The sequence below is a fragment of the Podospora pseudopauciseta genome (assembly GCF_035222475.1).
Source record: "Podospora pseudopauciseta strain CBS 411.78 chromosome 5 map unlocalized CBS411.78m_5.2, whole genome shotgun sequence".
Lineage (NCBI taxonomy): Eukaryota > Fungi > Ascomycota > Sordariomycetes > Sordariales > Podosporaceae > Podospora > Podospora pseudopauciseta.
The window spans coordinates 1,271,220-1,297,736 of NW_026946666.1; the positions used below are offsets into that span (position 1 = coordinate 1,271,220).

Below are 26,517 nucleotides of genomic sequence, written 5' to 3' on the forward strand. Positions count from 1 at the left end.
CCTCCACCCTGAGCAGGCGACAAAAGAAAAGTGTTCATACTTTTCTCTGGGAGTCTACAAGGTCAATAATGGTACGACAAGCATCTGGAAGCTCGGATCTTCAAGTATCCTCATGGATCATATCTCCACAAAGGTAAAGCTAGAGTCAGGTGATGAGAAGGCGAAGATGATGGAGCAGGCTAACACAATATTTGCATCGATGGAAGGTAGAGGCACTTTACGAAAGGCTACATTTGGGATGAAGGGCTACTCAACTACAAACCACGAGAATTGATGGCAAGCGAAATGACAAGATCCGAAGTTTTATAAATGATGCGCTATAGAAAAAGAACTATGGAAAAAAATGTAGTAAACATACAGAAACATATGCTTGTCCCTAAAAGCAACCAAGATATGGGTGCCAAAAAGCTGAACGTTCCCCACAACATTGACAATCTGTGACCTAATAAACAAGAAAGTCGGGGTTCTGCACTTGCCTGAAGCATCTTTGATCGGTACCTCTGTCGTCTCATCATGAATAATCTGTTCATCTGCCAAATCCTATCTCCAAATTAAAGGCACGACAGAGAGCAACTGTTCCTCCGTCAGTTCGATCACATCTTCGATCCCGGACACAACTTTGTATAAATCCATAGACTCTCTGAGCGACAGTTCAGCCGCCTCTGTATCCCCCATGGCCTTTTGTAATTTTGCTTGGCGAAACAATGCCAGTGCCAGCTGTGCCCGGTAACAGCTATGTGCCCGGTAACCTTTCACTGCTGCCTCCAAGTAAAGGCTAGGTAAGGTAGTAATATGCAGAAGTTAGCCCAAGACTTTGAAAGAAAGAAATCCTCGGTCTCAGACCAGAACAAGGTACAAGAACGTGATTTACCTACCTCGCCGTTTCATATTGTATTTTCTCCATGTGGTAGCTCCCAAGAATGCTGCACATATGCGCAACGTAGTGTGACTTGCTTCCAACAGTCTTTCTGAAATTCTGAAGGGCCTCGAAGCAATTCTCGAAAGCCTCATCCAATAAGCCCTGTTTTCTCTTCACAAAGGCAAGGCACCGGTGCACGATCCCTAGTCTGATTGGGGTAACATGTCATGTTAGTAAGCTGGTTGGATATCGAACAACCCATTGATGATGACATGCACGTCGGTGGTTCAAACATTGAAGAGGTGGGAGGTAGAAACTAACTGAAACAGATGTCCTTCGGAGGAGTGTGTAGTCCAGTAGTCCAAAGTAAGCTGAAGTCGATGCATAGCTTTGTCATAATCTCCCCTGGCTGCTAGCGCAAAGGCCTGGTGGCTACTTGCAAATGTCGGGAAATCGGAACCGTTCTTGTACGCCTCGGTGACCTCTGTCATATCGATACCAATTTGGGCGTTATGAATTGCGTCGTCGTACTGGCCTGCCAGCATCTGGATGTGAGCCAACTCGCCGTGTGCCATTGCCACGCGAGCCTCCCCCAGCACTGTTCCATCGCGGAGTTTCACCCGAAGTTCATAGTGCTCCCAGGCGTACTTGAGGTTCTGCTGTATGCTCTCATTAACCTCTGCTTCAACTACTGAAAGAGAGAATAATGCGTCTGCGCGGATTTCAGTCATGACCTTGTTAGACTCGTATTGAGAAGAGGAAGCGAGAGACGCATCGGAGAGGCGTAGGACATGCAACAGCAGAGGCTTGGCTTGCTCAAAATCATTACGCTCTCGAAGGTACCTGTAAACAGTCATTGTTAGTAAACCTATGACGCAGCGAATGGAGGAACATGAAGATCTACTAACCAGCCGGCAAACAGCAGGAGTCTGGCTAAGCTATGATGAGCTTCGGGAGACTCGATCTCGGCTGAGTAACGGTCAAAGAACCCCTTCAGCTTGATGATATGTGGCAAAAGATCCTCAGATGCTTCCCATGTCGCGGTATCGTGGTCAAACTGAAGGAAGGCGGTAGGCCATCCCTTGAGGACGAGAAACGCCGCGAATTCGAGCATCTGCAACATCCGAGGCCGTTCCATTTGGGATCTCACTACGTCTTGAACAAGACGGTGCACCGTCAATCTTCCATCATCCCTGTTCCTTCTGATCAGTGAGATCTGTGACAGATCTGAACGTGCCTCATCAAGATCAAATTCGTCCATCGGGTACTCTTCTGGCAACACTTGTGTGGGTGGAAACGACGGTCTGATCAGCGATTCTTTGATCGAGTCCGGATTAAGGAATGAGAGAACCTGGAGAACTGACCGACTGTTTGAAGATAACCCTTCAAGTGCCCAGACGGTGAAGATTGAATGCTTGTACTGTGCACCACGAGACCTCAACGCACGATCGTTTGCAAGCTTCTCCACGGAGTATCGGTCATAAAAAGCTACGAATTCAGGCAGTGATTTGTCGCGTTTTGTGATGAAGGCAGCGATCTGTGTGATGGCTAGCGGCAATCCACCAAGTCGTTCAGCAATATCCAGTGATGCTTGTACATTTGGTGGCAACGTGTGATTGATCCCAGGAGTCAATTGTCGAAGCAGATCGGCAGCTTCTTTCCTTTCAAATGGTTCCAGGTCTAGTGTTAACCTGCCGACCTGGGCCTCCAAGTTTCTGCTTGTCAGCAAGATGGATCCATCTGGATTGTCTGGCCAATAATCTTCGAGTAACGAGAGGTCGTCAGCATTGTTGAATATGAGCAACCAGCTTGCTTTCTTGTTAGACGTGTCCTCCGCACCATCCTCCCCTTCAGTTGGCGCCGTCGCATCCTTGGGTCTGGCCTTCGGTCGCTTGGTAGGGTTGTTAAACCACTCGCGGGCGATATTTCGGCTAACCACCCGGTCTTGACCGGTATTGGCACCGAGATAGGTTGCAAAAAGCTCAAAGCCTTCTGATAGCTGTGTTGCTTCTTCTGCTTCAACCCAGATCACAGCATCGAAGTAGTGTTGTCGTGAAAATGCAAACTCACGCGCAAGCTCAGTTTTGCCTACTCCCCCCATTCCACATATTGCCAACTCTCGGTGTGGCTCTCTTATGAGTTCACATTTCGATTCCTTTCGAGGAACCAACACGGTCTCCATGTAGCTTAGGAGCTTTTGACGTCCAGTAAATTGAACGTTACGGTCAGATGGTTTGAGCGTCGTATAAGGTGCCTGTAAAGAAAGAGGGCATGACTCAAGGTCTGAGAGCACATTGATTTCTTCCCGCGCACGTCCAACCTGCAAATATAGGTCTCCCCGTGTTCCGGGTGGTGGTTCGTGGCTGAATTGGTCGGCATCAGTTGGATCGATGATATCCCACGCCTCGTCAGACCCCTCCGACAACACATCATGAATGCTTTCCTGCTGAATACTAGCACAATCGTTGCCTGATGGGGGGGGTTGCGCAGATGAGGTGGTTGAATTCTTTCTCGACGCCCACCGCAACGCCTTGGTAATCATCCGTTTGATAGCGTAAACAAGCATAATGTCGTTATTGGCACAGCCCAAAAGCCCAAAGTGATCTGCGTTCAGGCGAATCAGGTTCTCGTGCCGTACAGAGATCTCGGCAAACTGTGCGTCAACGAGCTACACAGGGAGAATGAAGGGAACCGATTAGCTGACATGAACACAACGCCTACATTCGTAAATGGGAGCGCTTACGATAGTCTTCCTCCAAGTTAACCCTTTTTGTAACCTGGTTGGCAATGTTTCGTACGCTGTAATGACTGAAACGTCTCGAAGTCTTTCCTGGAAGTTTTCTGACACTGTGGCAACCTGGGCGTTTTTCAACTCAGCTTTGATGTATTGAAGTCGTGACAGCTCTTTGACCGTGTGGCGTAGAGTGAGTCTGAGATTCTCCCAGAGATCACGGTTCGCAGATGTAGGGTGTGGAGTACCAAACAGGACGGTTCCCTGGTGAAGCTCTCGTAGGTTTTGGCAAGCTGGAGATTGGTCGTCGTGGTAGATTATGGACAGAGCCTGCAGTGAAATTAGTACCTACTTATCTTGCTAGGTTGTAACTAGAAACCGGATGAGAACATTGAAATCTGTTACCTCTTTCACCAAAATGCCCCCAAGACCATAAGAAAAGACCACGAGCGATGAGCCAAACGCTGATGACTCTACGATTGGTGACACTATGATCTGTTCTAATATTAGCACCTGCTTCAATCAAGAGAGAACACGCGATTGATGCCAACCTCAGACTTCAACACCTCAACCAATGTCTTCGCTTGGGCTCTGACTGACTCCCACACTGATTCCTCTTCACTAAGAGAACCCAAATGATATTCAAACCCCAAGGCATGGGCCTTCCCGTTGGAGGGACAACGAATGGAAGACCTTGACTGCTTCCAGGAGGAATTCAACGTCTTTTCGGGTTCCTTCACACACAGGTCTGGGACAAACAAGAGACTTGTAGCAGATTAGCGCCCAATCTACAGTGCGGTATGCATACCACCAAGATAGCCCAAACAAAATGCCAAAGCATTCCATTTGGCTGCCAAGTGCTGACGCTATGCTTGCAGGGACCTTACTAGATCAACGCGGACGCGGCAGTCGTCTGTTTGTTTTGGTCGCTGTCGAAGGATAATTTGCGAAGTTGGGATCTGGGAGGAGGTTTGCTCCGAAATGTGAGCTGCCGCATGATCACCTACCCCTACACCGACCTCGCAACAAATAAGCCGACCAACCCGGCTATTCCGATTGAATCAAAGTCGGAGCTTGATTCAGAGGAAATTCCGGGAAGTTGCCGTGCACAATGAGACACGTTCCGTCTGAGCGACAACTCTCGCACAAAGTGTCGAAAGATTTCATGAAGCATTCACCTCAGTATGAGGAGACATGGAGATAACGGGTAAAATGGTGTCGCTCCCAAGGCTTCGCGTCATGTTGGTTGTTACCCCCAGGGAGGCTCAAGTGTATCTCTACCCCTCCTCCGGTAAGGGATATCTTGGTCGGACTGCATCTTACCAAGTACCTAGGGATGCGATGTTTCTGTGTATATCGTCCTCGAATCAAAAATTTGGGGATCGGCCAAGCCTGCCACATTCCGTGTCACAATTTTAATCATGCGCAGGTGAGGCTAGTTCCGACATTGATAAATCTACCCCACGCCTAGTGGTCGATTCGCCTATCTGTAGCGCTCTAAGTCTCATGCATGTGTACAGCCATGGCCCGGACCGGTGAAAAAATGGGCCAATCATTTCTCGACCGGCGAAGAAAACCAGCCAATGGGCCCTCTGCTCTGTGGAGGAACACTTCAGAGGCACTCAACTCCACATTCTCTGTCAAACCGTATGGCACATTCCATGACGCACTGTATTGCACCCTCTGCAATACGACATCTGTAATTTGCTATATTTTGAATTCTAGCGCTAATCTCTTCATGATCACGAAATGGCAATTTTGAGGTAATTTATTTGGATGGGCGGTGCGAAATGGCGGCAAGCGGAAGATAGGTACCTTACCTACCTTGAGAGCCCCAAGATGGTGTCCACTGTGAGCCTTGCCATGATTGACTCTCCAAGTGAACAGGAGGTCAGGCTCTAGGCCAAGGCAGGGCAGACGCAATTGCTTTGAGGGAAAAGCGCACTTTTGGTTTGTTGAGCCTCGCTGCGGCCCATTTCACAGAATCGACGACATGAGCATGCCGTGAAACGAGGAATTTGTTGGCATATAAACAGCCAATTTAACAACATGATTTTTTTTGGTCGAGCTCACTCAACAAACAGAATACCTAAGCCTGCTCATCAGCATCTACCTCGATTCTTACAATGAGGGATAGCCTCAAGTTTCTTTGTGAACTCCCAATCTACCAGGAGGAACAGCCTTACCAGCTTGTGGGCTACGCTGACCAAGAGGCAACCCCACAGGGTGAGAATTGTGTATTTGAAGCAAAGGAGATTGATGTCCAAGACGCCCGGGAGCACCCAGTCACTCTCCAGACTCATGGCTTTGCCTTCTTTCAGTTCAAGTCAGGTTGTGAACTAGCCGCCAGGCACTTCGAAACGGTTGGAGGGGACAACAGTATACTCACCAAGTACCTCGATGAAACCGTCGAGTTTGTCAGAAAGATGTTCAAACCCGTGGATATTATATGTTTTGATTGGAGGGTGAGTCTCGCTGAACATAGTTCCCATCAAAATCCTGATCTGTCACCTCTTTACCTGGACATTCCAACTAATATGCTTCGAGCTCCGTCGGCGGGACCCTACAACTGGCCCTGGAATACCACCTCGTGATCTCAAGGACATCCGCAACTATGCATTACCAAGCGGAGATGTGGTTCACTGCGGTTTGTCTAACTGTATAGGGGTGTCAATCGGTACTACTTTGCTAACCAAGCGATGACTGATTATCAGACTACTCGGCAGACGGTGGTTTTGATCGTCTCAAAATTCAACTCCTTCCTGACGAGCTCGCCGAGTACATGAAGAAAGGCCGCAAAGGAATGATTGTCAAGTAAGTCCCAACATCTTCATCGGCAAAGCATCAGTGAATCCGCAGTTACCTAGGCAGCTATCTAGCGATTTCGCACGGCAGTGTTCACCTGCTTACACATGTCTATCTGCAAATGTAGCGTCTGGCGTCCCCTCAACAAGGTTGTCTGCAATGCGCCACTGTTGTTTTGTGATAGACGAACGGTCCCGAAAGAAGACCTCGTCGAGGTTGACAAAGTCTTGCCTGATAAAGTGGAGAAATCATACTTCCTTTATCACCGTGACTACCACCAGTGGTACACTCTCGTTGGACATCGATGCGATGAGGTGGTGGTTTTTCCAACATGGAAGTCTGATGACACGGGAGAGGACTTTGCTAGTACGTCATTCCTCTTTCTGGTTTCTCACACTGGGGGCTAGGTACGAAAAGAAAGCATCCCTTCTGACACTCACTCGTACAAGGTTGTTGTCCGCACGGTGCAGGTGCATCCCACACTGATAGCTGGGCTGATCCGCGTGAGAGTGTGGAGGTACGCCTGCTCCTTATTATGGACAACAGCATGGAAGCAAAGGCAACAGCATAGTACGGCAAGATTCTCAACTTTTCCATGCTTGGATTCAAGAGAGAAGAGGAAGGAAGCAGTAGGGGACTTCCCCTGGAAGCATGGGCCAGAATAGGCTGAATCTCCTTAACAGAAGGTCTAAATGTATCAGGCACCCATGCTATTATAAGGGGTCTTCCATCAATAGCGTCTTGCGGGATACTTTAACTACTCACCTGAAGTGCACAAATGAATGGGTAGTGTTACTTCTACACCAAACCTCGGCAATGTAGTGTTTCCTACGCTCCGAAGATGGGATAGTCCACCATGCACGAACTCAACGCAATAGCAGGTAGCACGAATGTCCAAGTATCTCTGGTAGTAATGGTGATGAAAAAGTGGGCGAGATAACCAAATCTGCGTTCATATTGCTGCATGACATTGTCTCTGCGAACCTGCTTCAGCACCAAACTTCCAAACCACAACTGAATCCAAGGTAGGTAGGTACCTTGCCCAATATCAGAAGCAAGCTTGCACTGCTCCAGTAAATCAGTTAGCCCACAATTCACTACTTAACGAAGCTTCTTGAAATCGAAGGTTGGTCATTAAAAAGACGAGGAGCACCCTCCATGACCATCCATGATACGTACTCGGGCCAATAATATAGGTTCCATAACAGGAGCCTAGCCTAACGACTCTTGCTGTCAAGCTCTGCAAGCAAGCGTACCTTGCCCGTGCTAGCAGCGATAGGAGTGGCCTTGAAATATACAGGCTGGACGAATTCATTTGGCTGCACAATATCTCGCCAAGGTTGTTTTTTGCCGATGGGCTCGGTGCCGATTGTCACGAGACCAGGCTTGCTAGTCGTCTCTGCGTTGGTCTGCATGGCTGAAACAGCCTCCAAGGGAGGAGAAATTCTTGCTTGAGTCGCTGCCATGGTCATTTGAAAAGTAGGTACCTTATTGGGTTGTCTTGGATTTCAAAATCTTAACTTAGCAAGAGATGGAATGCTAACAAGATAGGATAGTTCAAAGCGGAGTGAAATGGGAAGTTAGCCAACTAAATACTTTTTTCACAGCCTGATGCTTAATCATGCTATCTTTGCTCAACTATGGCTCAAAAGAGGCATCTTCATTCAGGCAGTTGGCTCCTGGTGTATGAACAATACCTGTCTGTCACAGTGTAACCAACAGTGTGTGGAAGACGCCAAGGCAAGGCTTTCATAAGTTGGTCTCATATACAGTACCTTAGGAGGAAACCCTGTAGTCCTATAAGTCTTGCTAAAGAGGTAAAGTCTTAGGAAGGGACTATAAGTTTTATAGAAATCTAATACTTATTGCTTTATAGACTTACAGATCTTATTTAATAAATATAAGCTTTACTTTACACAATATCCAACGCTATAAATACTAAATTACGCAAAAACTCAAAAATAAAAGTAAAACAATATTATATCTTAATAGTAAAGTTATAGTAAAGGATATTAAAGCTGGTAATTTAACTACCAGAAAAAAAAAAGATGTACTAAAAACTATATTAGCTTACTTAATAGCCTTAATTTATAATGTATATTATATTTATTGTCTTCCGATAGGTATTATTATTACTCTGAAAAATATAATATAATAATGCTATATAGTAAATAACGTATTAATAGTTTATTGTAATTTCTTTTTAAAGTTACTACTTAATATAATATATATACTATTTATATAATAAAATGTAAAATAAATTAAATAATTAAGATAGAATAATATATTTTTTAATGTTTTAATAGTTAAATTAAATAATATTAATATTAAATATACTTTACTAACTAACTCCATATTATTATAATTATTTTTATTTTAAAGGCTAAATGCTTTTGCTTAAAATAAGGCTCTGTAAGCCTTATTTTATAGTAGCATACTGCTGTAATACTATATGGCATTTAGTTCCGAAAGAACTGGCGGATACGGCAAATATAGCTTTAATATACCTACTCGACATCCTCGAGGATTTACTTAGTATAAGACAACTTCGAAGCTCTGTATCGGACGCTATGGTAGCTTAAAATGGGCTTAATTTTGGATTTATGTGACGAACTCCTATCTAGAACCTCTGAAAAAGATATTAGTTAAAGGAACTTCTAAACAATCCTGGTTCGGTACAGCTAAACAGTGTACAACAATAGCTTGTCTCAATCACAATAGTTTAAATACTAACGATTGTAACTTGTATTGCATACTGCGGAACTGTCTATCTACGCCAGCCAGTTCCTCCGTATATATAGACTTAGTGGTCTCCCGGATCATTAACCCTTGGTAATGATCCCACAGGCAAGGCTACTCCTATCCTGATTGGTTCTACTAGCGATTGGCTGTGCGCGTTGCGCCTCGCACACAGTCTGACCTGCCTGTTGGCTTAACCGAAATAAAAAATAGAAGTCCTATATATATTTAAATATAGAAAGTAGCAGTATACAGATTAAAATAGCAAAAGGAAGTAGGGTAAGGTAATAAAGATCGTGGCAGTAGTAGTAGATTAAATATATTTAAAATAATTTAACATATAAAATTTACAAATAAGTATAGGTATAGACTTTTTATAAGTTTACAAACTTATAAGTTCTAGCTTTTAAGTTTATACTTAAAATTAGACTTATAAATCTAGCAAGGCTATATATTTGTAAGGCATGAATAAGGCCTGTAGTGGCCCATGGAGACCCTCTAAGGTAGCTCGCAGAAAAGTGGGTGTACTTGCGTTGATCTTGAAAAAGTATCCTGCAACCAATGACCTGCCCGTCTCCAGTTTGACGAACTGCCGTGTTTGTCTGCCATGGGAGGGAAGCGGCGCCACGTACGCCCGAAGAAAAGCATGGCCCAACTGGTGTGTGCCCATGTGGCACAATGCGGGGTCCATCTCAGCAGACGTTTGGACAGGTAGCACGCAAATTCATGGGGGGCAAGAATCGACACCTTACAATGTGCAACCCAGGCGACTTCCAGGGTCTACCTGAGCCGCACGTCCAACTTTCAGGGTCTCCGCCATCCCCACCCTGGCCAGTTTTCTCAGCAAGTACAACAATGGCTATCTCGGTTTCCCTCGTCATCCCTATAACTTATCGACCGACAAACCAGAATCTGGTCACCTACATGTAGCCATCCCCTGCTTTCAAGGTTTTGTTATTGGGAGACTGTCTACACTAAATTGACGATATCGTGCCCTTCGACAATCCCACTCACTTCTGGATACCCTTTAGCTACCACGAACTCAAGTCGGCCCACAGCTAGCAACCACATAAATGCAAGTTGCAAAGCCAACATCTCCGACAGCCCCAGTTGTCAGATACCATGTCTCGACTGCGAACCTTGCGAGAAGCAATGTTGGAACCTTTCTGAAGGGATTGCTGGGGCTTACTATCTGTTTAGTAGGCCTCTCTCAGCGTAAGTAATTATTGGCTTTCTACATATCGTCACGCGTCTCCGTTTAGAAGTCGAGTTAACTAGGTATTCATAGTCCTCCCTGCTGAGCAACTATTTTTCAATGGGGCATGGGACGACAAGATCCACTTAAGACCGGAGCCCGAATTGCTGAAGGCCGTTATCGAGAAGCATAGGCCGGAAGTTGGCCCATACGTTGAGTTTTATCGTTACGTTCATCAGAATCCAGAGATATCCAGCAAGGAAGCCCAAACCGCCGAGCTGGTAGCGTCATATTTGAGGAAATTAGGCTACAAAGTCTTCTCGGGGATCGGTGGTCATGGTGTCGTTGGGGTAATGAAGAATGGGCCAGGAAAGGTTGTTCTCATGAGAGCCGAGCTCGACGCTCTCCCCATTCTCGAACAGACCAACGTATCCTACCGCAGCGAGCACCGAATGATCGATCGATACGGAAATGAACGTCCTGTCATGCATGCATGCGGCCACGATATGAACATGGCTGCTCTCCTGATGGCATCCTCGTTGCTTAAAAATGCCTTCCACTGGTGGAAAGGCACGTTATTGGTGGTTTTCCAACCGGATGAAGAAGAAACAGGAGGAGCGCAGGCCATGGTTGATGATGGTCTCTATGATATTGTTCCAGTTCCGGATCTTATGCTCGATCAACATGTCGTGGCTGACAGCAAAGCCGGCACGATAGCCATACGTTCCGGGCCAGTGCTTGTGGCGGCCGATTCCCTCCAGGCAAGGGTCATCGGCGGGCCGTGTGGTGGAGCTAACCCCCAGAGATGCGTGGATCCAATCCCACTTTCAATGAAAATTGTGTTGGGGCTTCAAGATGCCATCACACAGGAGCTAGGGCAACACGAGGACGTAACGGTGGCATGTTGGGGCTTCCACGCCGGCGAGCCTGGCAACGATTATGTGGCCTACGCGGACATCCTCCTCGATATAAAAACAGTCAAGCCGAATATACGCCTGCGTGTGTTAGATATTGTGAAACAACGCTTCCTTGACGAATGCCGTTCAGCAGGGGCACCGCGTGACCCCGAATTCAACCATACAGTTCGCGCACCGCTCACAACTAACAGCGACTCCATTGCCGAGCCCCTTGCCGAGGTTTTCGCGGGGTTTTTCTATCAGAGTTTCGTAGATATGCCATTTACACGCGCTTGTGAAGACTTCTCTATCCTCGGCGCTGCTCATAACATCCCCTACGCGTATTGGAATTTCGGGGGCACACACCCGGACGCAGAAGAACCGGTTCCTTCCAACCATTCACCCCTATTTGCACCAGAGGTCAATCTGACCTTGGGGACGGGATCAGACGCCATGGCGTTGGCAGCCCTAACCTTTCTGGCTTAACCTGGCATCTTTTGAGCAGACATGACTTGTCTGTATGGTGACGCTATGCGAGGGCAGAACATACCTTGAAGTCCATGACTGGACACGATAGGTAGTTCTTTTCATTAGGTACACAAGAACACTTTCTTAGGTAGCTTCACACTATGACAGTCCCAGCTTAAACATCGCTATATTCCAGCTTTAAATACTTATTAACCCAGCTTAAATGTGATTATATCCAAGCTTTCGAGACGTTTTATCCCAGGGCTATATCCAAGCTTTCAATACTTCTTATCCAAACTTAAATACGACTGTATCTAAGATTTTAGGATATAATATCCCAGCTTAAATATAGCGATATCCAAGCTTTAAATACTTCCATCTAAGCATTAGGGAATATTATCCAATCTTTACAGTTTAATTATCTGAGCTTTTGTTCTTTTCAAGAAACACATGTCTGGGTTATGTTCTATCCGGAAATGAAAAGAGGAGGAATAACTCTCTAAAGAACCTCCATTATACGTCAACCCATCAAAAGACCAACCTCCTATCTGCATCCCTCCCACATCCCCATTCCCAAATCTAAGATCAGGCATGCTAAATCTATCGCATTTACCGGTCCCAATTTCATCGATGGTGGCGCATCGTCAGTATCAGGTCCTGGTTCCCAAGCCTTCCAACACGAGCCATCCTTCTTCCGATTCAATCTACCACGAAAGATGTCCACGTCTCGAAGAGCTTCACGCAGGACCCTCAAGAGTTGGTCTTTGCGGCCCCGAAGAGCAATCTTTATCTTACGATTCTCAGAAATGAGTGGAAGCCCAGAGGCTCTGTCAAAGTCCAAGTTTCGATGCCTTGCCAATCTGGTTATCTTTCCAGTGGTCACGCCTCACACCAGGGATAAGCATCCCATATATCAGCCTGGGTATTCCAGTCTTGGCACTCGAAGTCATTCTCTCCCATCCATGTTGGCTCGTCGTCAAGCTCCAAATCGTTCCCATCTCTGTATTCGACATCCGGTACCGCTGTTGGGCGGCCCTGTGTCCATACAAAGTTATCATCATTAACCCAAGCGTTCATACCCTGTTTGTTGAATATTAATGAGGCTTTCCAAGGGTTTCGCCTCGTGTTTTGTTGCCGGAAATGATCATAGAGCCTTCTTGTCCAAACGTCCATATATTCTACTCCGTCGTCATCATATGTAGTGACACTGCCTTGTCCATATATTCTCTCCATGATCTGAGCATACGCTTGCAGTAAGTTCTCATCTAAACCATCCTGAGCATACAAAGCGGCAGTGATGAATGCAATTGTACGGAGATTATACTGAGGCATCCTCCCACCCTTGTCCCAGTTTGAGAACAGCATAAATGCATGGCAGATCTTCCACCAAAAGGTTGAAAATTTGTCAAAATAATAATCGGTGGTAACTACGTTTTCTCTCCGTCCAGGAAGGATCGTCATTGGGTCGGTCCACTGGTCTATGGTACCACCCAGCGGTGTTCGAAACTGCGCGAGAGGGTCCTGAAACCGAGGCCAGCGCCAAACCAAGGCCGCATGAATTGCCAAAGCTCATAATTTATGGAGCGAATTATGATGAAAATAGGGGCCTGAAATTTCCGCTCAAGGATAAACAAATGATCACTCTCTGGATTGATAAGATGGTCACACAAGACTTTTTCCTCGCTGAGCAAAAATAGCGTGTCATCGACGCTGTACAGAATAATGGATTGCACATCCTCCGTTACAGCTGGCTGGGAACTGAGCCGACATAGGTGAGTCAGTCTCATGGACAATGCCCCGGTGACTCCAGAAACTGATATGATCCCACAAATGGCTGGCAGACAGTCCAGAGGAGGATCGGACGTAATTCTACAAAAGAGGGAAGATTCCCCATCCGAAAAATCTCCATCTGACCACTCAGTTTCTTGAGCCGAGCGACAAAACCGCACCCAATCCTTAAGATAGAACCTCCCCCCAGATTGACATTGTCCAGGTTGGCTATCTGCCCGAACTGGATTACAGTAGGTCGCTACCATAATTTTTGTGTGAGACATCTTTGGAGACCTCATGGGGGAGCCCATGAAGGATAATGGTCCCAGTCTTGAATACTATACGCCGCCCAAATGAGACCAGGATCTTTGTCAACCACAAGGCAGTGGGCAAACGCTCCAATCATGATATGTTGTAACGAAAGTGAGTAGTCCGCCCGTATCGAGTACTGGTGTTTGACATTGGCTTGCGCCAAGGCTAAAACTCCAAATACCTTGTCTCGCGCGTCTTGCCCCAAGCTCTTCTCGGTGGCCAGCATGATTTCGAACAAGGTTCCACATCCTTCATTTCTTATATCTCTAACCAAGTGCCCTTTTGCTGCGTATCGAAACCACGATGCTGGAGTCGCTTCCCAACGCCACCCAATATCGGGTTTGTCCTCCCAGCCCCACTCGACATTGGGTGTATCGACTCCGTCTGTGTTGTCAATCCAATATTCTGTATCTCCCACTCTGATGACCACCCGTCGAGATACGAGAAGCTCCTATACGACCCAAAGACGCCTGAAATAGTTTCTTTCGAGTAGATCGATCAATCCAATTTCACCCTTATCACCTGGCCTTTTCGGCTTCTGAGACAATACCCTCTTCTTCGGATAAGCACGGCCGCCCAAGTCCCCAAACATCTCCTTCCCCAGAAACACCATTACTCTATCCGCCTTTCTAAATATCTGGAATATTTTCTCAACCTGCTCTTCTCTCTCGCCGTACGGGTCCTGCTGATTGATGCAGAGAGGGCATCCACCCACAACACCCTCTGAGGGCCTCTTATGCCTGGCCGCAAGCACTCCAGCATATCCCAACAGTTCTGTGTCTAAAACAGTATATCCCAATACTCTCCAACAAAAACCGGCTTGCAAAGTGTGCTGTCCCCGTCTTCACCACCCCAGCTGTAGTAGCAGGTCTCGTACTCGGGTAGTCACCATCGTGGCAGATTTCGAGCACGACATGAACCGGATCATCTGGTTCAGCAAAGGGGAGACGAAGGAGGCGGAACTCATCCGGTCGAATGGAGCATTCGTATGGGGTTAATGGCTTCGCGTCAGCATCTTCGGTTTGGAGGTTTGAAGCCGCGGGCTTGTTGGTTGCGGTCGGAACGGCGCTGTATGGGCTCGTCGGTCGAGAGGTCGTGTCCACGACTCGATCGTCGGTGGGTGTTGCGAGCGGATGGCCGTCTGGATACGTGTACTTGACTATTGCAGGCCAGTGAAGTTTCAGATTATCCAACGGCTCATCGAGTGGTACTGAAAAAAGTGGACTGAACCCGGCGACGGCAGCTGCGAGCTCGTCGAGGTTGGGCGACGAGCTACATGAGGTGCAGGGCGGGGTCTTTGTGGTTTGGTTGACCACTACAAGGGGGGGTGGGGGACCGCTTAGAAGAGTGTTGATGCTGGTTCATTAGAGAAAAGAGCCGTGTGAAGTGTCAATATAGTTAACAAAGGCACTCATCCCTTCAGCTACATTTTAACCCTCACCTACAGCTGAGCCTGATCGAGATAAACGTTGTTCCGCGTAGCACCAATCAAGAAGCCTTGGAACTGAGTCATAATCTGACATTACACGAGGCTCGACTGACTTTCCGCAAGACATGGCGTGTGAGCTTGGCAGATATATTCCTTTGGATAGTGCTTTGAAGACGAGATCATCAGTTCAGTTGCACCGAGATTACAGAACTATCTGGCTTCACCTTAACCCTGCGCAATCTGTTCTCATCGGCATGGGGGAAGTATGTCCTGTCCCCACTGACCATACCGAACCACATCTTTTGGCACATCCTTTTCTCGATATGCTTTGCAAGAAAGCTCCACCTTCCAGAAGTAATTGCGGCAAACGTGTGGATTTCGAATCCAGACCAGCGCAAAGGACACCACCACAGCCCAGCCTCTTCCTTGAACTCGGTAAACGACAGCTGATACCCGAGGCACCTTATGGTGAATCAAAACCTTCATGAGTTGATATCAATTTTGGTCCCAGGCCCCTATTCTAGTTTGCGTAGCATTTAACGCTGTTGAGTGCTCTTGGTCTTCCAGCAAGCTACACTGTAGCTCATTTTCGTCTGCTGAGGACCAACCAAGAGCGTAAAACATGACCTCAAATTCCACTGTCCTGTTCTTATCATACGCTGGGACATCAGTCTTGACTGTAAACCGCATCGAACCCGAGTCCCATGGCCCATCACCAGTCACAAAGAACGCCCGGTCCTCGTCATCGCATCGGCTCCACGGCCAGGCATCATAGATATCCATTTCCAAGGGGTAGCCAACCTGAAGAGCATGTCTTCGACACTGAGCTATCAGATGCCTTATGTCTGTCAGCGGCTCAGGAATTACTGGGGCCTCAACATCGGCCAGTTCGGTGAGCAAATACCGTGTTCTTGGCACCTTCGGCCAGTATATAGTCTTGTACTCGACAAACTCCCATGGGTTCTCCCTCACAGACCTATCCGAGCCACACTTTCGTAACCGGATCCCAATCGGCCGTTTGACATCTGAGCAGTTGAGCGGCAGAACATAAGAGTATGCTCGTTTGCCTGGTATTGGGTCGGATAGGACCTGGCACTGGATCTTGATACCGCTGTTCATCATGGAAAAAACTCGCCTGTCATCGTCTCGAGGTAGTTTGATAAGGGTCTTCGATCCGGCGAAATACAGAGGTGATTCGGCGAGAACACCACAATAAACTCGGGCACCAGGGTGCATTTTTTCTTTGTTTCTGGTGATACCCTCCAAGCAAAAATGCTGAAGTCGGCTGTGTATTTGATAATCTCTTCCTGTAACCGTCGAAAGGCCTTGGTCCTTTCACCATAAAGCAGAGTCATGTTGACGTTGAAAAGCCCGACCATGCAGTAGGCCGTATCCTCTATTCTTGTTGTGGTCCTGGAAGCCGCCCAGCTCATTTTTTTGGGCAACCGACATGCTCGATAATGACTGTGTGTGTCTCAGGATGCCCTTGTTGATTCCATTAATGGAGACAAGATGGTCTATTAGCGTTACTTTTTCGTCCCTGTCCTTCCACTCCCCGTCGAAGAATACCACGTTTGCTAGGGCGATCAGCTCTTGTAGAGTCCATCCACGAGCAAACCACCGGCATCGTGATAGAGCAATTTCCAAAGGGGCGACTCGCGGAGTCGGGAGGTCGGAAAGGAAGACGTAGCACACTAAGGACTGTTGGTACCACTAATACATGGACTTAATAGCCTCGGTTAGCTCAGCGCTGCTGGATTTGTCGATGCAACAGGTGTCGACCCAGGCGTATTGATATCCGTCCTTTTTCGCTATCCGACACGTCATGTCAATCTTCTTGTAGCCCTTCTTGCTCCGGAACATCTGATATCTCCCGCTCTTCATGTCAGCCCAAGTCACCTCTCCATCTTCCAACGTGTCTGATAGGATTGCGTATGGTGGAATATCGTTGCCGATAAACTCCTCGAACCGGCCGTCATTGGTGTTGGTAAGTCGCATCTTGATGGAATAGAGAGTATTCCAGCAGTGGTTGCCGGAGGAAAACCGAAAAGATCAACATGTTGAGATTTCGGTACAAAGTATGTCTTTGGTTGGATGAAAGGAGGCCTTCTGGTGCGGCCGGTGAATCTGCCAAGTGATAGGTGTGAGAACAGCACTCGACACTACAGCTGACGGCTGGTATTAATCAGAGCTCTCAGGCCCTTTACTCGATTGTCAAGCAATGACTGGGTAAGATACATGAATATCACTCGGTCTCACATCAGAGTCATCTCTTACTACACGGTCATCAGTCCCGTCTTAAAACGACTCGACTTCATCCAAACCCTTCCACTTCTTCCTGTCCTCCATTTCTCTCAATTGTTACCTTGACACCCTTCTGCCATCCCATTAAACCACCACCATCCCCACCCACGCCTCCATCCCACAATCTTCACCTTCAAACTCCAACTCAACAACCCCTCCCGCCACCGGCTCTCACCTCCATCCCTCCCACATCATCAACAGCTCCTCGGCCGTCCAGCCCTGCAGCCCAGACGACATGGACAAGGAAGCCCAGCGGTCCTCCCTGCCCCTGTTCCGCTGGAAACGAACCTGGCAAATCGCCAACCCGACCGCCTGCTGGGTCGGCCAGATCAGAAGATACGGAACCAGCCAGGACGAAGACCTCTGCCACGGCGACGTCATCCAGTGGCTGGCGACTTTGTGCGTGATGGGGGTGGTGGGGTATCGATGGGGCGAGCTGAACGGGAGGATTTACAGGTATTTTCCTGACTGGGTGAGAAAATCGGAACATTACCCCAAATCAGCGATGCCGGACTATTGCTATGTTGATAATGGGGTGGAGAAGCCGTTTGTGCCGTGGTGGAGTTGGACGGTCGAGGCTAAGACACACACTGGGGAGGTGCCAGTTGAGACATCGACGCTTGTACTCAGAAACGGGAAATAGCCCCCTCACAAACATAAACAGACCCATCATGAAATTAACCTAAAATTGCCTCTCATCAAGCTGATCTTTAACACTACCAAGCTTCCCAAAGAAAAAGTCTTTAACTAAATAAACACCCATCCATTTTGCATCCATCCAAAAAAAAAAAAAAAAAAAAAAAAAAAACTCCTATCGTGCAATGCTGCCAGGGTATTCACCATGTAGTACCTACACAACATCCCATCCCCCCTCCTCCTCCTCCTCATCTCGACTCTTCCTCCCTCTCCTGCATCCACTCGGGCGCCAAATCAGCAACCACGGCCTCCTGCTCCGCCAGCTCCTCCTCCGTCGAGGCAGAGTGTATCGATCCATTCCCCAACGCCCGTTCAAAAAGCTCCTCGGGGCTGGCATCCTCCTCAATAACCTCATTCTCCTCCCCGGGTTGGGGCTCCCAGGGTGGATACCTCGGAGACTCCTCCTCCTCTTTGTGCTGACCAGCGAATTCAAACACTGATCCCATCTGGGACACAGGTTGATGCTCAGGAAGTATATCCACCGGGACAATCTTGCCCGATGCCTCAACGAAATACGCCACAGCAACTTGCTCCACCTCCCCGGGAACTTCAGGCTCTTGCGGCTCTGCTGGCGGTGGGGAGTCAGGTTTCTCTTCATCGCGGCTAGACTTGGCCATGGTGTAAGTCGACTCAGAGTCAAATGCCGACGGCATAGGGGAGTCTTTGAACAGGGGTGGGAGTTGGCGGGGTGATTCCGACGAGAACTTGTCCTGAGAAGAGCTGTTGGTTTGGATGGGGATGGCGTTGGTCATAATGGCCGGGTTGGGCACCATGGTCGTGCGGGCGCCTTCGAGAACGAACTTTGTCGCGAGCATCTTGTCCATGCTGTGGCGCTTCATGAAGAGGGAGATGAGGAAGGCGGCGACGGAGGCGCCGGTGATGGTCCAGTAGACGCCGTGGAAGCCGGCGACGTCTGGGTGTGGGAGGTGTCAGTTTGAAGCTAGAAAAGAGCGGGGAAGGGGCGGTTGACTCACAGGCTTCGAGGGCGCCGATCCGGACAGGATCGGTAGGGTCCATGGCGGCCATCTGAACAACGAATGCCTCGGAGTCGTGAGCAATCTCCTCCGGCATGCCTAGCTCGTCGAGCTTCTTTACCATGAGGTTCTGAAAGACTGTACCACCGACTGCGACACCGATGGACATTCCCATGGTGCGCATGAAGGCGTACATGGCTGCGGCTCGGCCGGCGTCTTCGACCCGGCTGATAGCCTGGATGCCGACGTTGACGCTGGTGAGGAGGATGCCATGGCCGATACCGAAGACAGCGAGAATGACAGCCCAGACGGGGGTGGGGGTGTCGGTGTCGAAGAAGTGGAGGAGACCGCAGCCGATGGCGGTGATGGCCCAGCCAGACCAAATTGCCCAGCGGTAGTGGCCTGTTCGGGAGGAAATGAGAGAAACGACGATGCTACCGGGGAGCAGGAGACAGGTGACTGGGAAGATGTCGAGTCCGGATTGCGTCGGCTTTTCGAACCGAACCGCGGTGAAGTAGAAGGGAACGTAGTACAGCGCACAAAAGAGAATAAAGCCCTGGAAAAGAGCACAAGCATAGGCGGCAAGCGCGCTCCCACTGCAAAACAGCTGCGGCCTCAAAAACGGCTCCCTCGCCCCATAGCTCTCCCAAACAACACTCATGGCAACACTGAGCACACCCACCACCATGGGCGCGATGACCTGCGCAGACGACCACTCAAACTGCACACCTCCCCAGCTCATGCCAACCAAGAAACTCGTCAACCCCCCAATAAACAAAAACCCGCCCAACCAATCCACCCTTGCAAGCTTGCTCCTCAAGCTCGTCCGCTGAGTCGTCAGCTTGACATAGCAAGGAATCAACACCAGGCCCAACGCGCAAAAAGGCAGGTTGATGTAGAAGCACCAGCTCCAGAATGCCTTCTCGACAAACAACCCCCCAATCAAGGGCCCCAGCACACTCCCCAGCGCCCACGCAGCCAGCACCAGAGAAAAGTACTTTGGCCTCTGTCTCAGCGGCACAATATCCGCAAAAATAACCTGTCCCATGGTAATAATCCCCCCACCGCCAATCCCCTGCACCGACCTCCCCGCAAAAAAGACAGTAAAGTTCTTCGCAATCGGGGCGCACAGAACGGTGCCGAGGGTGAAGAACAAGACCGAAAAGATGAGCATCTCCTTCCTGCCAAAGATGTCCGACAAGGCGGCGATGAAGGGCTGGCACACGGCGCAGGACAGGAGGTAGGATGTCCCTGCCCAGAAGGCGTCTGTTGCCGTCCCGCCGAGGTCGATGGCGAGGGTGGGGAGGACGGACACGAGGATGGTTGCGTCGAGGGCGACCATGAGGGAGATGATTGCGAGGGTGATCATGACGGCGTATTCCTGCTTTCCTGGTTTCCACTCGAGCTCTTGCTTGAGGGTGAGGCCGTGGTGGGGGTCTTCGCCTCGCTCGAGGGAGGAGGAGGAGGAGGGTGTGTCGTCCCGGGATCGGGGCATTACTGTTAGAGATGGGCGGTGGCGGTGGGTTGGCATCAAGTTGTCTGTCGATGGGATATAGGGGCGGTGTGGTGGGAGGTTTCGTAAAGGGGGAAGAACAAAAACCCAAGACGGAAAGTGGAAAAAGGAACGAGTGGCCTTGGACACGGGAGACTTAACACCGAAGCAGACAGGGGCTTGTCATGCGGGCTGTTTTGTTGCTAAGGGGGAAAGCGTCTGTCGTCAGGATCGAAGAATTAAAAGAACCGGTGGGTAGGAAGGGGGGATATACCACTGCTTCAGGGGAGTTCGGGAGGGGTCTGTCGGTTCCGATTTTCTTTATCTCTCACATTCCCCTCCTTCCGAAGTGTATGGACATGTGGTGAAAGTGGCAAGTTGTCTGTCTTGTTTGATGGTGATAAGGTGCAGAACCAAGATGCTACCGCACGTCAAGCGCAGGTAAGGCCAGGAAGGAATTAGCTCACAGTCATCTCAGTCCAGGAAACGCAACATTCGGTTCAAGCTTTCTGTTATGGCATGGAGTCACAGAGTTTGGGGATTTGCATGTCAGTGAGGGTCGGATGAGAAGAGCGGGCATGCCCAGGGGTAAACAGGCTTATAGCACCAAACGTCAGAGTGGGACTACTGCTAGATGTGTCTAGATACAGGTCACCATGCTAGATACGTTGACTCTCACGTGGCTAACGTTGAGTTGCACTGACGATTGCTGATATAGCGTACGTGAATGGCTGTTCGCAGTGGAGGGTGGGGTGAGTGATACTCAGACTTGGATCGCAGTATCACAACAGCCATTGATGGCAACCAATGGCTGGTCACCTACATCTTGAGAAAAATTACCAACAATAGCAATCCCAGACTCAATATCGGTCTGTCATGAATAGATGGAAAGACAACGGTATATGGTAGGGTCACAACGGGTGGCGCCTCCCTCCCGCAGTGAACAGCCGTCCGTGTTATTGGACACAGCCTACATGGCGAATGGGAGACTGGAACGTCGATTGGCGACGAGATTGGCCTGTGGGTGACTGCAGCCGCTGTTTCAAAGAGAAGTTTCCCCCCAGCTGAAGCTACAGGTGCAAGTTCCCCGCACTTGACCACCCATCTGGACTAACAAGAGACCGTCTTGGAGTTTATTCTCGGTGACAGCTTACTTTATTTTGACCTGGGTGGTATCACAGGGTTATCCATGTCTCGGAGAGAAAGCAATGTTGATCGACAAGGGCGGCGATGGGCAAAGAGACAATACCATGAACCAGCCCCCGAAATGTTCCACAAAGAAAGATGAGGATTCTAAGCAGCATGGCAGTCACATAGTCACATGGGAAAAGTTTGTTTGATATCACTACCAACAACTTGGACTAGAGCCACGGTGCAAGCCATGCAACTGCCGGCACTAGCACACCGTTCCCGAAGCGGGCATTGCAGAAAAACCGATGCCTTTCCAGATGGCGTCAGTTTCGCATGCTCTGGAGCTTCATAAACCCCGTCGTCGCTTGCACCATGCTGGGGCTGATGTCATGACTATTTGCCAGCTTCTAGCTTGGAGGTATGCAGCTGAGCAAGTGCATGGAACCTCATTTCTCAACACGTTATCTACCCCGAGCTGAACAAAACAGCCGTTTCCCCGACTATGACCAGCCCTGCGCCTCTCTTATGCGCTTAACGTCCATGATAGGACACAAACTAGAGTTTTATCTCTGCCACCAAACCAAATGTAACCCTACCTACTTCGCTGTGTTTCACAGGCTGTCCCCATCGACCGTGTTTAACCTCTGGTATATCAGTCTGTGTGATGGGAGAACAGCGGCAAATGTTTGCCAATTCAGGAACGAGAAAAGACAAGGCATTTGTCCCCGTGGTGCAGCTGAAATGGTGTGACATTGCAGCCAGGAACCAAACTGCTATATTTATCGACACGTATTTGTGCTGTCTTGCACAGCAGCTAGATGTCTACCATGACACCGGCGGGCGGATATAATATCTCTGTGATCACAAACCTCCATCAGTCTGCCCTGCCTCACCTACCTAATGACAACTACACCTCATCAACATGACCTCTTCATCTCCCATCCCAGGCTTCACCCCCCTCTCCCCCACAATCCACCTCTATCAACCCCCTTCCCCTACTCTCACCCATCATACCTCCCCGAACCCTCCCCAACTAATAATCCTCTGCACCTGGACCTCCGCCAAACCAGCCCACATAGCAAAATACACCACCGCCTACCAATCCCTCCACCCCACCACCCCCATCCTCCTAATAACAACCCACATCACCGACCTAATCATCCACTCCATCCCCCACAAGGCAAAATCCCTTCTCCCCGCCTTGACTTACCTCCTCAGTCTCCCAGCCACCACCCCAGGGCCATACTTCTCCCCCTTCTCCCCCCCAACCGCGCGACTACCCCCCGGCTCAATCCTCCTGCACACCTTCTCCGAAGGCGGCTCCTTCGCCGCCGTCTCCCTCGCCACAACCTACCTCCACTACTCAAAACAAAAGCTCCCAGTCGGGGCATTCATCTTCGACTCCACGCCCGGAAGCCCAACACCGTCTTTTGCCTCCTCCACGGCAGCCTTTGCGAGGACACTCCCCGGTTTTTGTCAACATAATGTTATTCGGAAGAGCGTTGGCGGGGTGGTGTACCTCTCTTTTCGGGCCCGCTCAGGCAACAGAGACAAAGGGCGACGGGACTGGCTGCACTTTACACAACTGGGGTTAAATAACGAAAGGCTATGGGATTCATCATCCGAGAGTGTCCCAACGACGTACCTCTTTAGCGAAAAGGACGATCTTGTCTTGTGGGAAGATGTGCAAAACCATGCGGTCAGGGCAAAGAGACGGAGCTTGATGGTTAGGTTTAAAGAGACGGGGCACTGCGGACATGTCATGAGGGAGAGGGAGAGGGGGATATACTGGGCTGCGGTGAGGCTGACATGGGAAGGGGTGAGGGTTGATGGGGGGTTGGGGGTGAAACTACGTGGTTTGAGGGGGACAACAGTAGGGTGGAACAACAGAAAGGGGTGGCTTAGTTTGGATAGTTTGTGTCTTGAGGTGGAGGAGGAGGAGGAGGAGGAGAGAACAAGGACATGACAAGTTAAAAAAAAAAAAAAAAAAAAAAAAAAAAAAAAAAGGGGGGGGGAAAAAAAATCGAAACAACTACCTTATTTAATCCTTCTTCTGTTTCCTAGAGGAAACCCACGTCCTAACTCTCTAAGCCAGAAAATATCTAACCGTATAATTAATCTCACCCCATACCGACCATGACATTCCTCTGTTATTCCTCCCCATGTGTATGTACATCACCGTAATCCTCTGCACAACTCCTTCCCTCAGGCATCACCGCCCGTGCACCCCAGACTCCTTTGTTCCGCACTACCCAACCCATTTTCTAGCTATTTCAGCCTCCGCGTAGTCTCACACCGATACTCGGCAAGTGTCGTTTGTATCGAAATCATCAGAGGGATGGTCATACATTTGTGTCGTCAATCGATGAGGATAATTGTTGCAAGTTGTGAATCGAAACGTTCAAGGGTTTCATGTACATGTATCAAGCCCCTATAAACATCGAATTCCAGGCGTAATTTCAGACTGCCGAAAAGCAGGAGGTGGCGCATTGTAATATTCGGGGTATCCTGTCCCCGTTCTTTTGGTTGTTTTGTTAGTGACCCTTTTTTTTGGTTTGTCTTGTCATTTTGCTGATGGGGGCGGCGCTTTTCGCCATCCCTCGGCGTCTCGATCGTGGTTGTGAATGGACCGAGAGGGTCAAACCCCAGAGCTAGACTCTTGTTGGATGGGCTTCTTGCGGCATCGTGATGGAGGATCCCCCTAAGTACCGCAAGTTTTGGCGAGATCTGCAGAAGATGTTTGCAGCAGACTCGATTTGAACTGAGTACCACTCCAGACTCCCCGAGCTCTGAACTCGAGATGAGCAGTTGGACCCAGACGAATGGGCCACCGACCAGGTTGCCAGTCTGATCGGCGATTCAACCTCTCGGAAAACTGAGTTAAGGGTTCGGTTGGATGAGGGGGTGTGGTGTAGGTTATGGGGAAGCCGAGCGGTGGTGTCTCGTGGTGGTGGTTGTGGACCTGGGTGAGGTGGATGAAGGCTGAACTCTAATCGTCAAAGTCAGTACCGGGATGCTTGGGTCTGTGGTGTGGCACAAAACCTCCTAGACGGCGCCAAGTGGAACAAAGGGGACCTGTCGAGACATGTCTCAGTTGTTGAAAAAATCAAGTCGATTGCCATGACATCCCAAGGACGTCGTGCTTAAAGATTCGCCAGATAACTCCAAACCAAGTATCGATACAGTCCCGCCGCCCGTTTCCCTGGATATCATACATACACTCCTTTATTCATGACATAAATCATTCCCGCCCATATTCATCCCCAATTCCTATCCTAACGTGTCGTTTTGTCCTTTTCTTTCTTATAGCAAAATCATCATGACTTGTCCTGGAGAGGACTTCCCCGGAGAGGGCTTCCTCGCAAGGGACTCCCTCGTAAGGGGCTGCCTCGGCTGCTATCCCTCTTGGGCCATTGGTTATTGGTCCCGTCCAGATCGTCAAATGGGTCTAAGTGGTCGTTGAGCTGGGCGGCGCTCAGCTTTGCTTCCTTGGGGGCATCCAGAGGGTCTCTTGAACGTCGACCAAAACCGCTGGGCGAGCCCTCAGGCGAGAATTTGGAATCGTTATCATGTGCGCGTGATCGCTTCGTGGAGGGTACATCGTCAAGACCGTAGTCTGCCGCTTGGAACCGATCGCTCCTGTCCTCGCTCGCATCTCTCTTCTTCTTCCGGCGGTGCAAAAATGCAAGGACGCTCAAAGTGCAAATAATGAGGGCACCACTTGTAGACACTCAGTCAGCAATGGTTCGCCAAGCGCATATGATGCCAAGAGCGAGGTAAACACTCACAAAACACTGCCAACCACAATCCAGGTAATTTTGGCGGTCGAAATGCCGGGCTTCTCGCACAGATTGATATTTGGTTGGGGGCTGCACTCATCGTCCTCGCGAGGGAGGAGCATGGCGGCTACTGCGCGCTTGAGCTTCGCAGCAGACCAATGCTGCATGCTTGCAGCGGGAACTATCCCTTGGGGCGCCATTGCTGCTTGGGAGGTTGGTGTTGGTGTAGTTCTAGGGAAAAAGCTATTGCAAAGCGATTGACCCAGTTTCCGTTCCCTTCGAATTCCGCCAAAAATCAGACCATCTGCTTTTCAATCTTCCAGCGATTGTCGAAAAATGGTCGGGGTCTGTTGGCCGCACTTGAAGGGAAACCGACGGCGGGCCGCCTTGTGTAAGCGTGTGCCGTAGCGGGAGGTGGTGCGCTCAGGAACGTGGAAAAAGGCAGCGCGGGCAGTCTGTTGGTATGTTGTCCGCGACACGTTGGGAACACCGGAGGTCCACAAGACAAGATAGCAGCGAAGGTAAAGGTTTCGAAGTCGAAAACGAAGGTGAGGATGAAGACGAAACACGCATCACATCAAACCGCCGGGGCTGACAGGAAGATAAAAAAGGCCGTTGGCATAGCGTCACAGTCTTGTTGTTAATTGAGAAATCCTGAATCCGGAATCGTTGCGAGCGGTAGGTGACGTCGAGAGCGTGTCCGTGTCAAGGGATAATTGCCAACCGAACGGCGCAGTCTGATTGGTGCCTCACACTCAGAAATGCAGGAAGCCGGGATCCACCCCGGCATGCAAGCGATGCTGCAGCATATATTCGCTGATGTGATTGGGCGAGAGGGTGCTTGACGATGGGGGAGTTTCACGCTGCAAAAACAAGCACCTCGCCTGGAGACAGGGTCTTTTGGAGGCATCCAGGCCCTTGGCTTTTTTGTATCATG

The 26,517-nt window shown here is 49.3% G+C and overlaps 8 protein-coding genes across 8 annotated transcripts; 5 read left to right on the forward strand and 3 right to left on the reverse strand.

Annotated features, from left to right (window-relative positions):
- Nucleotides 1-295: 295 nt before the first annotated feature.
- On the reverse strand, nt 296-4,965 carry QC763_512660 (uncharacterized protein). Its single transcript, XM_062913824.1, is given in 9 exon segments — nt 296-775; nt 876-1,067; nt 1,181-1,702; nt 1,768-3,527; nt 3,603-3,920; nt 3,996-4,085; nt 4,142-4,355; nt 4,478-4,873; nt 4,885-4,965. The coding sequence occupies 8 exon segments, from the start codon at nt 4,585-4,587 to the stop codon at nt 541-543; spliced, it is 3,441 nt and encodes a 1,146-aa protein (XP_062764126.1). The 5' UTR covers nt 4,588-4,873; nt 4,885-4,965; the 3' UTR covers nt 296-540.
- Nucleotides 4,966-5,311: 346 nt separating this feature from the next.
- QC763_0083050 (uncharacterized protein) lies at nt 5,312-6,408 on the forward strand (the record flags this gene model as incomplete). The annotated part of the gene is made up of 3 exons (XM_062906145.1): nt 5,312-6,055; nt 6,138-6,237; nt 6,305-6,408. The coding sequence occupies exons 1-3, from the start codon at nt 5,717-5,719 to the stop codon at nt 6,406-6,408; spliced, it is 543 nt and encodes a 180-aa protein (XP_062764127.1). The 5' UTR covers nt 5,312-5,716.
- Nucleotides 6,409-6,502: 94 nt separating this feature from the next.
- On the forward strand, nt 6,503-7,170 carry QC763_0083060 (uncharacterized protein; the record flags this gene model as incomplete). The annotated part of the gene is made up of 2 exons (XM_062906146.1): nt 6,503-6,761; nt 6,845-7,170. The coding sequence occupies 2 exons, from the start codon at nt 6,503-6,505 to the stop codon at nt 6,964-6,966; spliced, it is 381 nt and encodes a 126-aa protein (XP_062764128.1). The 3' UTR covers nt 6,967-7,170.
- Nucleotides 7,171-9,733: 2,563 nt separating this feature from the next.
- Nucleotides 9,734-11,891, forward strand: QC763_503170 (uncharacterized protein). The gene is made up of 2 exons (XM_062912910.1): nt 9,734-10,349; nt 10,423-11,891. Exons 1-2 carry the CDS (start codon nt 10,208-10,210, stop codon nt 11,709-11,711), a joined length of 1,431 nt encoding a protein of 476 aa, XP_062764129.1. The 5' UTR covers nt 9,734-10,207; the 3' UTR covers nt 11,712-11,891.
- Nucleotides 11,892-17,743: 5,852 nt separating this feature from the next.
- QC763_0083080 (uncharacterized protein) lies at nt 17,744-18,151 on the forward strand (the record flags this gene model as incomplete). The annotated part of the gene is made up of 1 exon (XM_062906147.1): nt 17,744-18,151. The coding sequence occupies one exon, from the start codon at nt 17,744-17,746 to the stop codon at nt 18,149-18,151; it is 408 nt and encodes a 135-aa protein (XP_062764130.1).
- Nucleotides 18,152-18,174: 23 nt separating this feature from the next.
- Nucleotides 18,175-21,362, reverse strand: QC763_503190 (uncharacterized protein). The gene is made up of 2 exons (XM_062912911.1): nt 19,179-21,362; nt 18,175-19,117 (listed from the first exon to the last, which is right to left on the reverse strand). The coding sequence occupies exons 1-2, from the start codon at nt 20,707-20,709 to the stop codon at nt 18,393-18,395; spliced, it is 2,256 nt and encodes a 751-aa protein (XP_062764131.1). The 5' UTR covers nt 20,710-21,362; the 3' UTR covers nt 18,175-18,392.
- A 1,361-nt stretch (nt 21,363-22,723) lies between these two features.
- Nucleotides 22,724-23,767, forward strand: QC763_503200 (uncharacterized protein; the record flags this gene model as incomplete). The annotated part of the gene is made up of 1 exon (XM_062912912.1): nt 22,724-23,767. One exon carries the CDS (start codon nt 22,724-22,726, stop codon nt 23,765-23,767), a length of 1,044 nt encoding a protein of 347 aa, XP_062764132.1.
- A 178-nt stretch (nt 23,768-23,945) lies between these two features.
- QC763_503210 (uncharacterized protein) lies at nt 23,946-26,458 on the reverse strand. The gene is made up of 3 exons (XM_062912913.1): nt 25,590-26,458; nt 24,844-25,521; nt 23,946-24,790 (listed from the first exon to the last, which is right to left on the reverse strand). The coding sequence occupies exons 1-2, from the start codon at nt 25,778-25,780 to the stop codon at nt 25,119-25,121; spliced, it is 594 nt and encodes a 197-aa protein (XP_062764133.1). The 5' UTR covers nt 25,781-26,458; the 3' UTR covers nt 23,946-24,790; nt 24,844-25,118.
- Nucleotides 26,459-26,517: the final 59 nt, after the last annotated feature.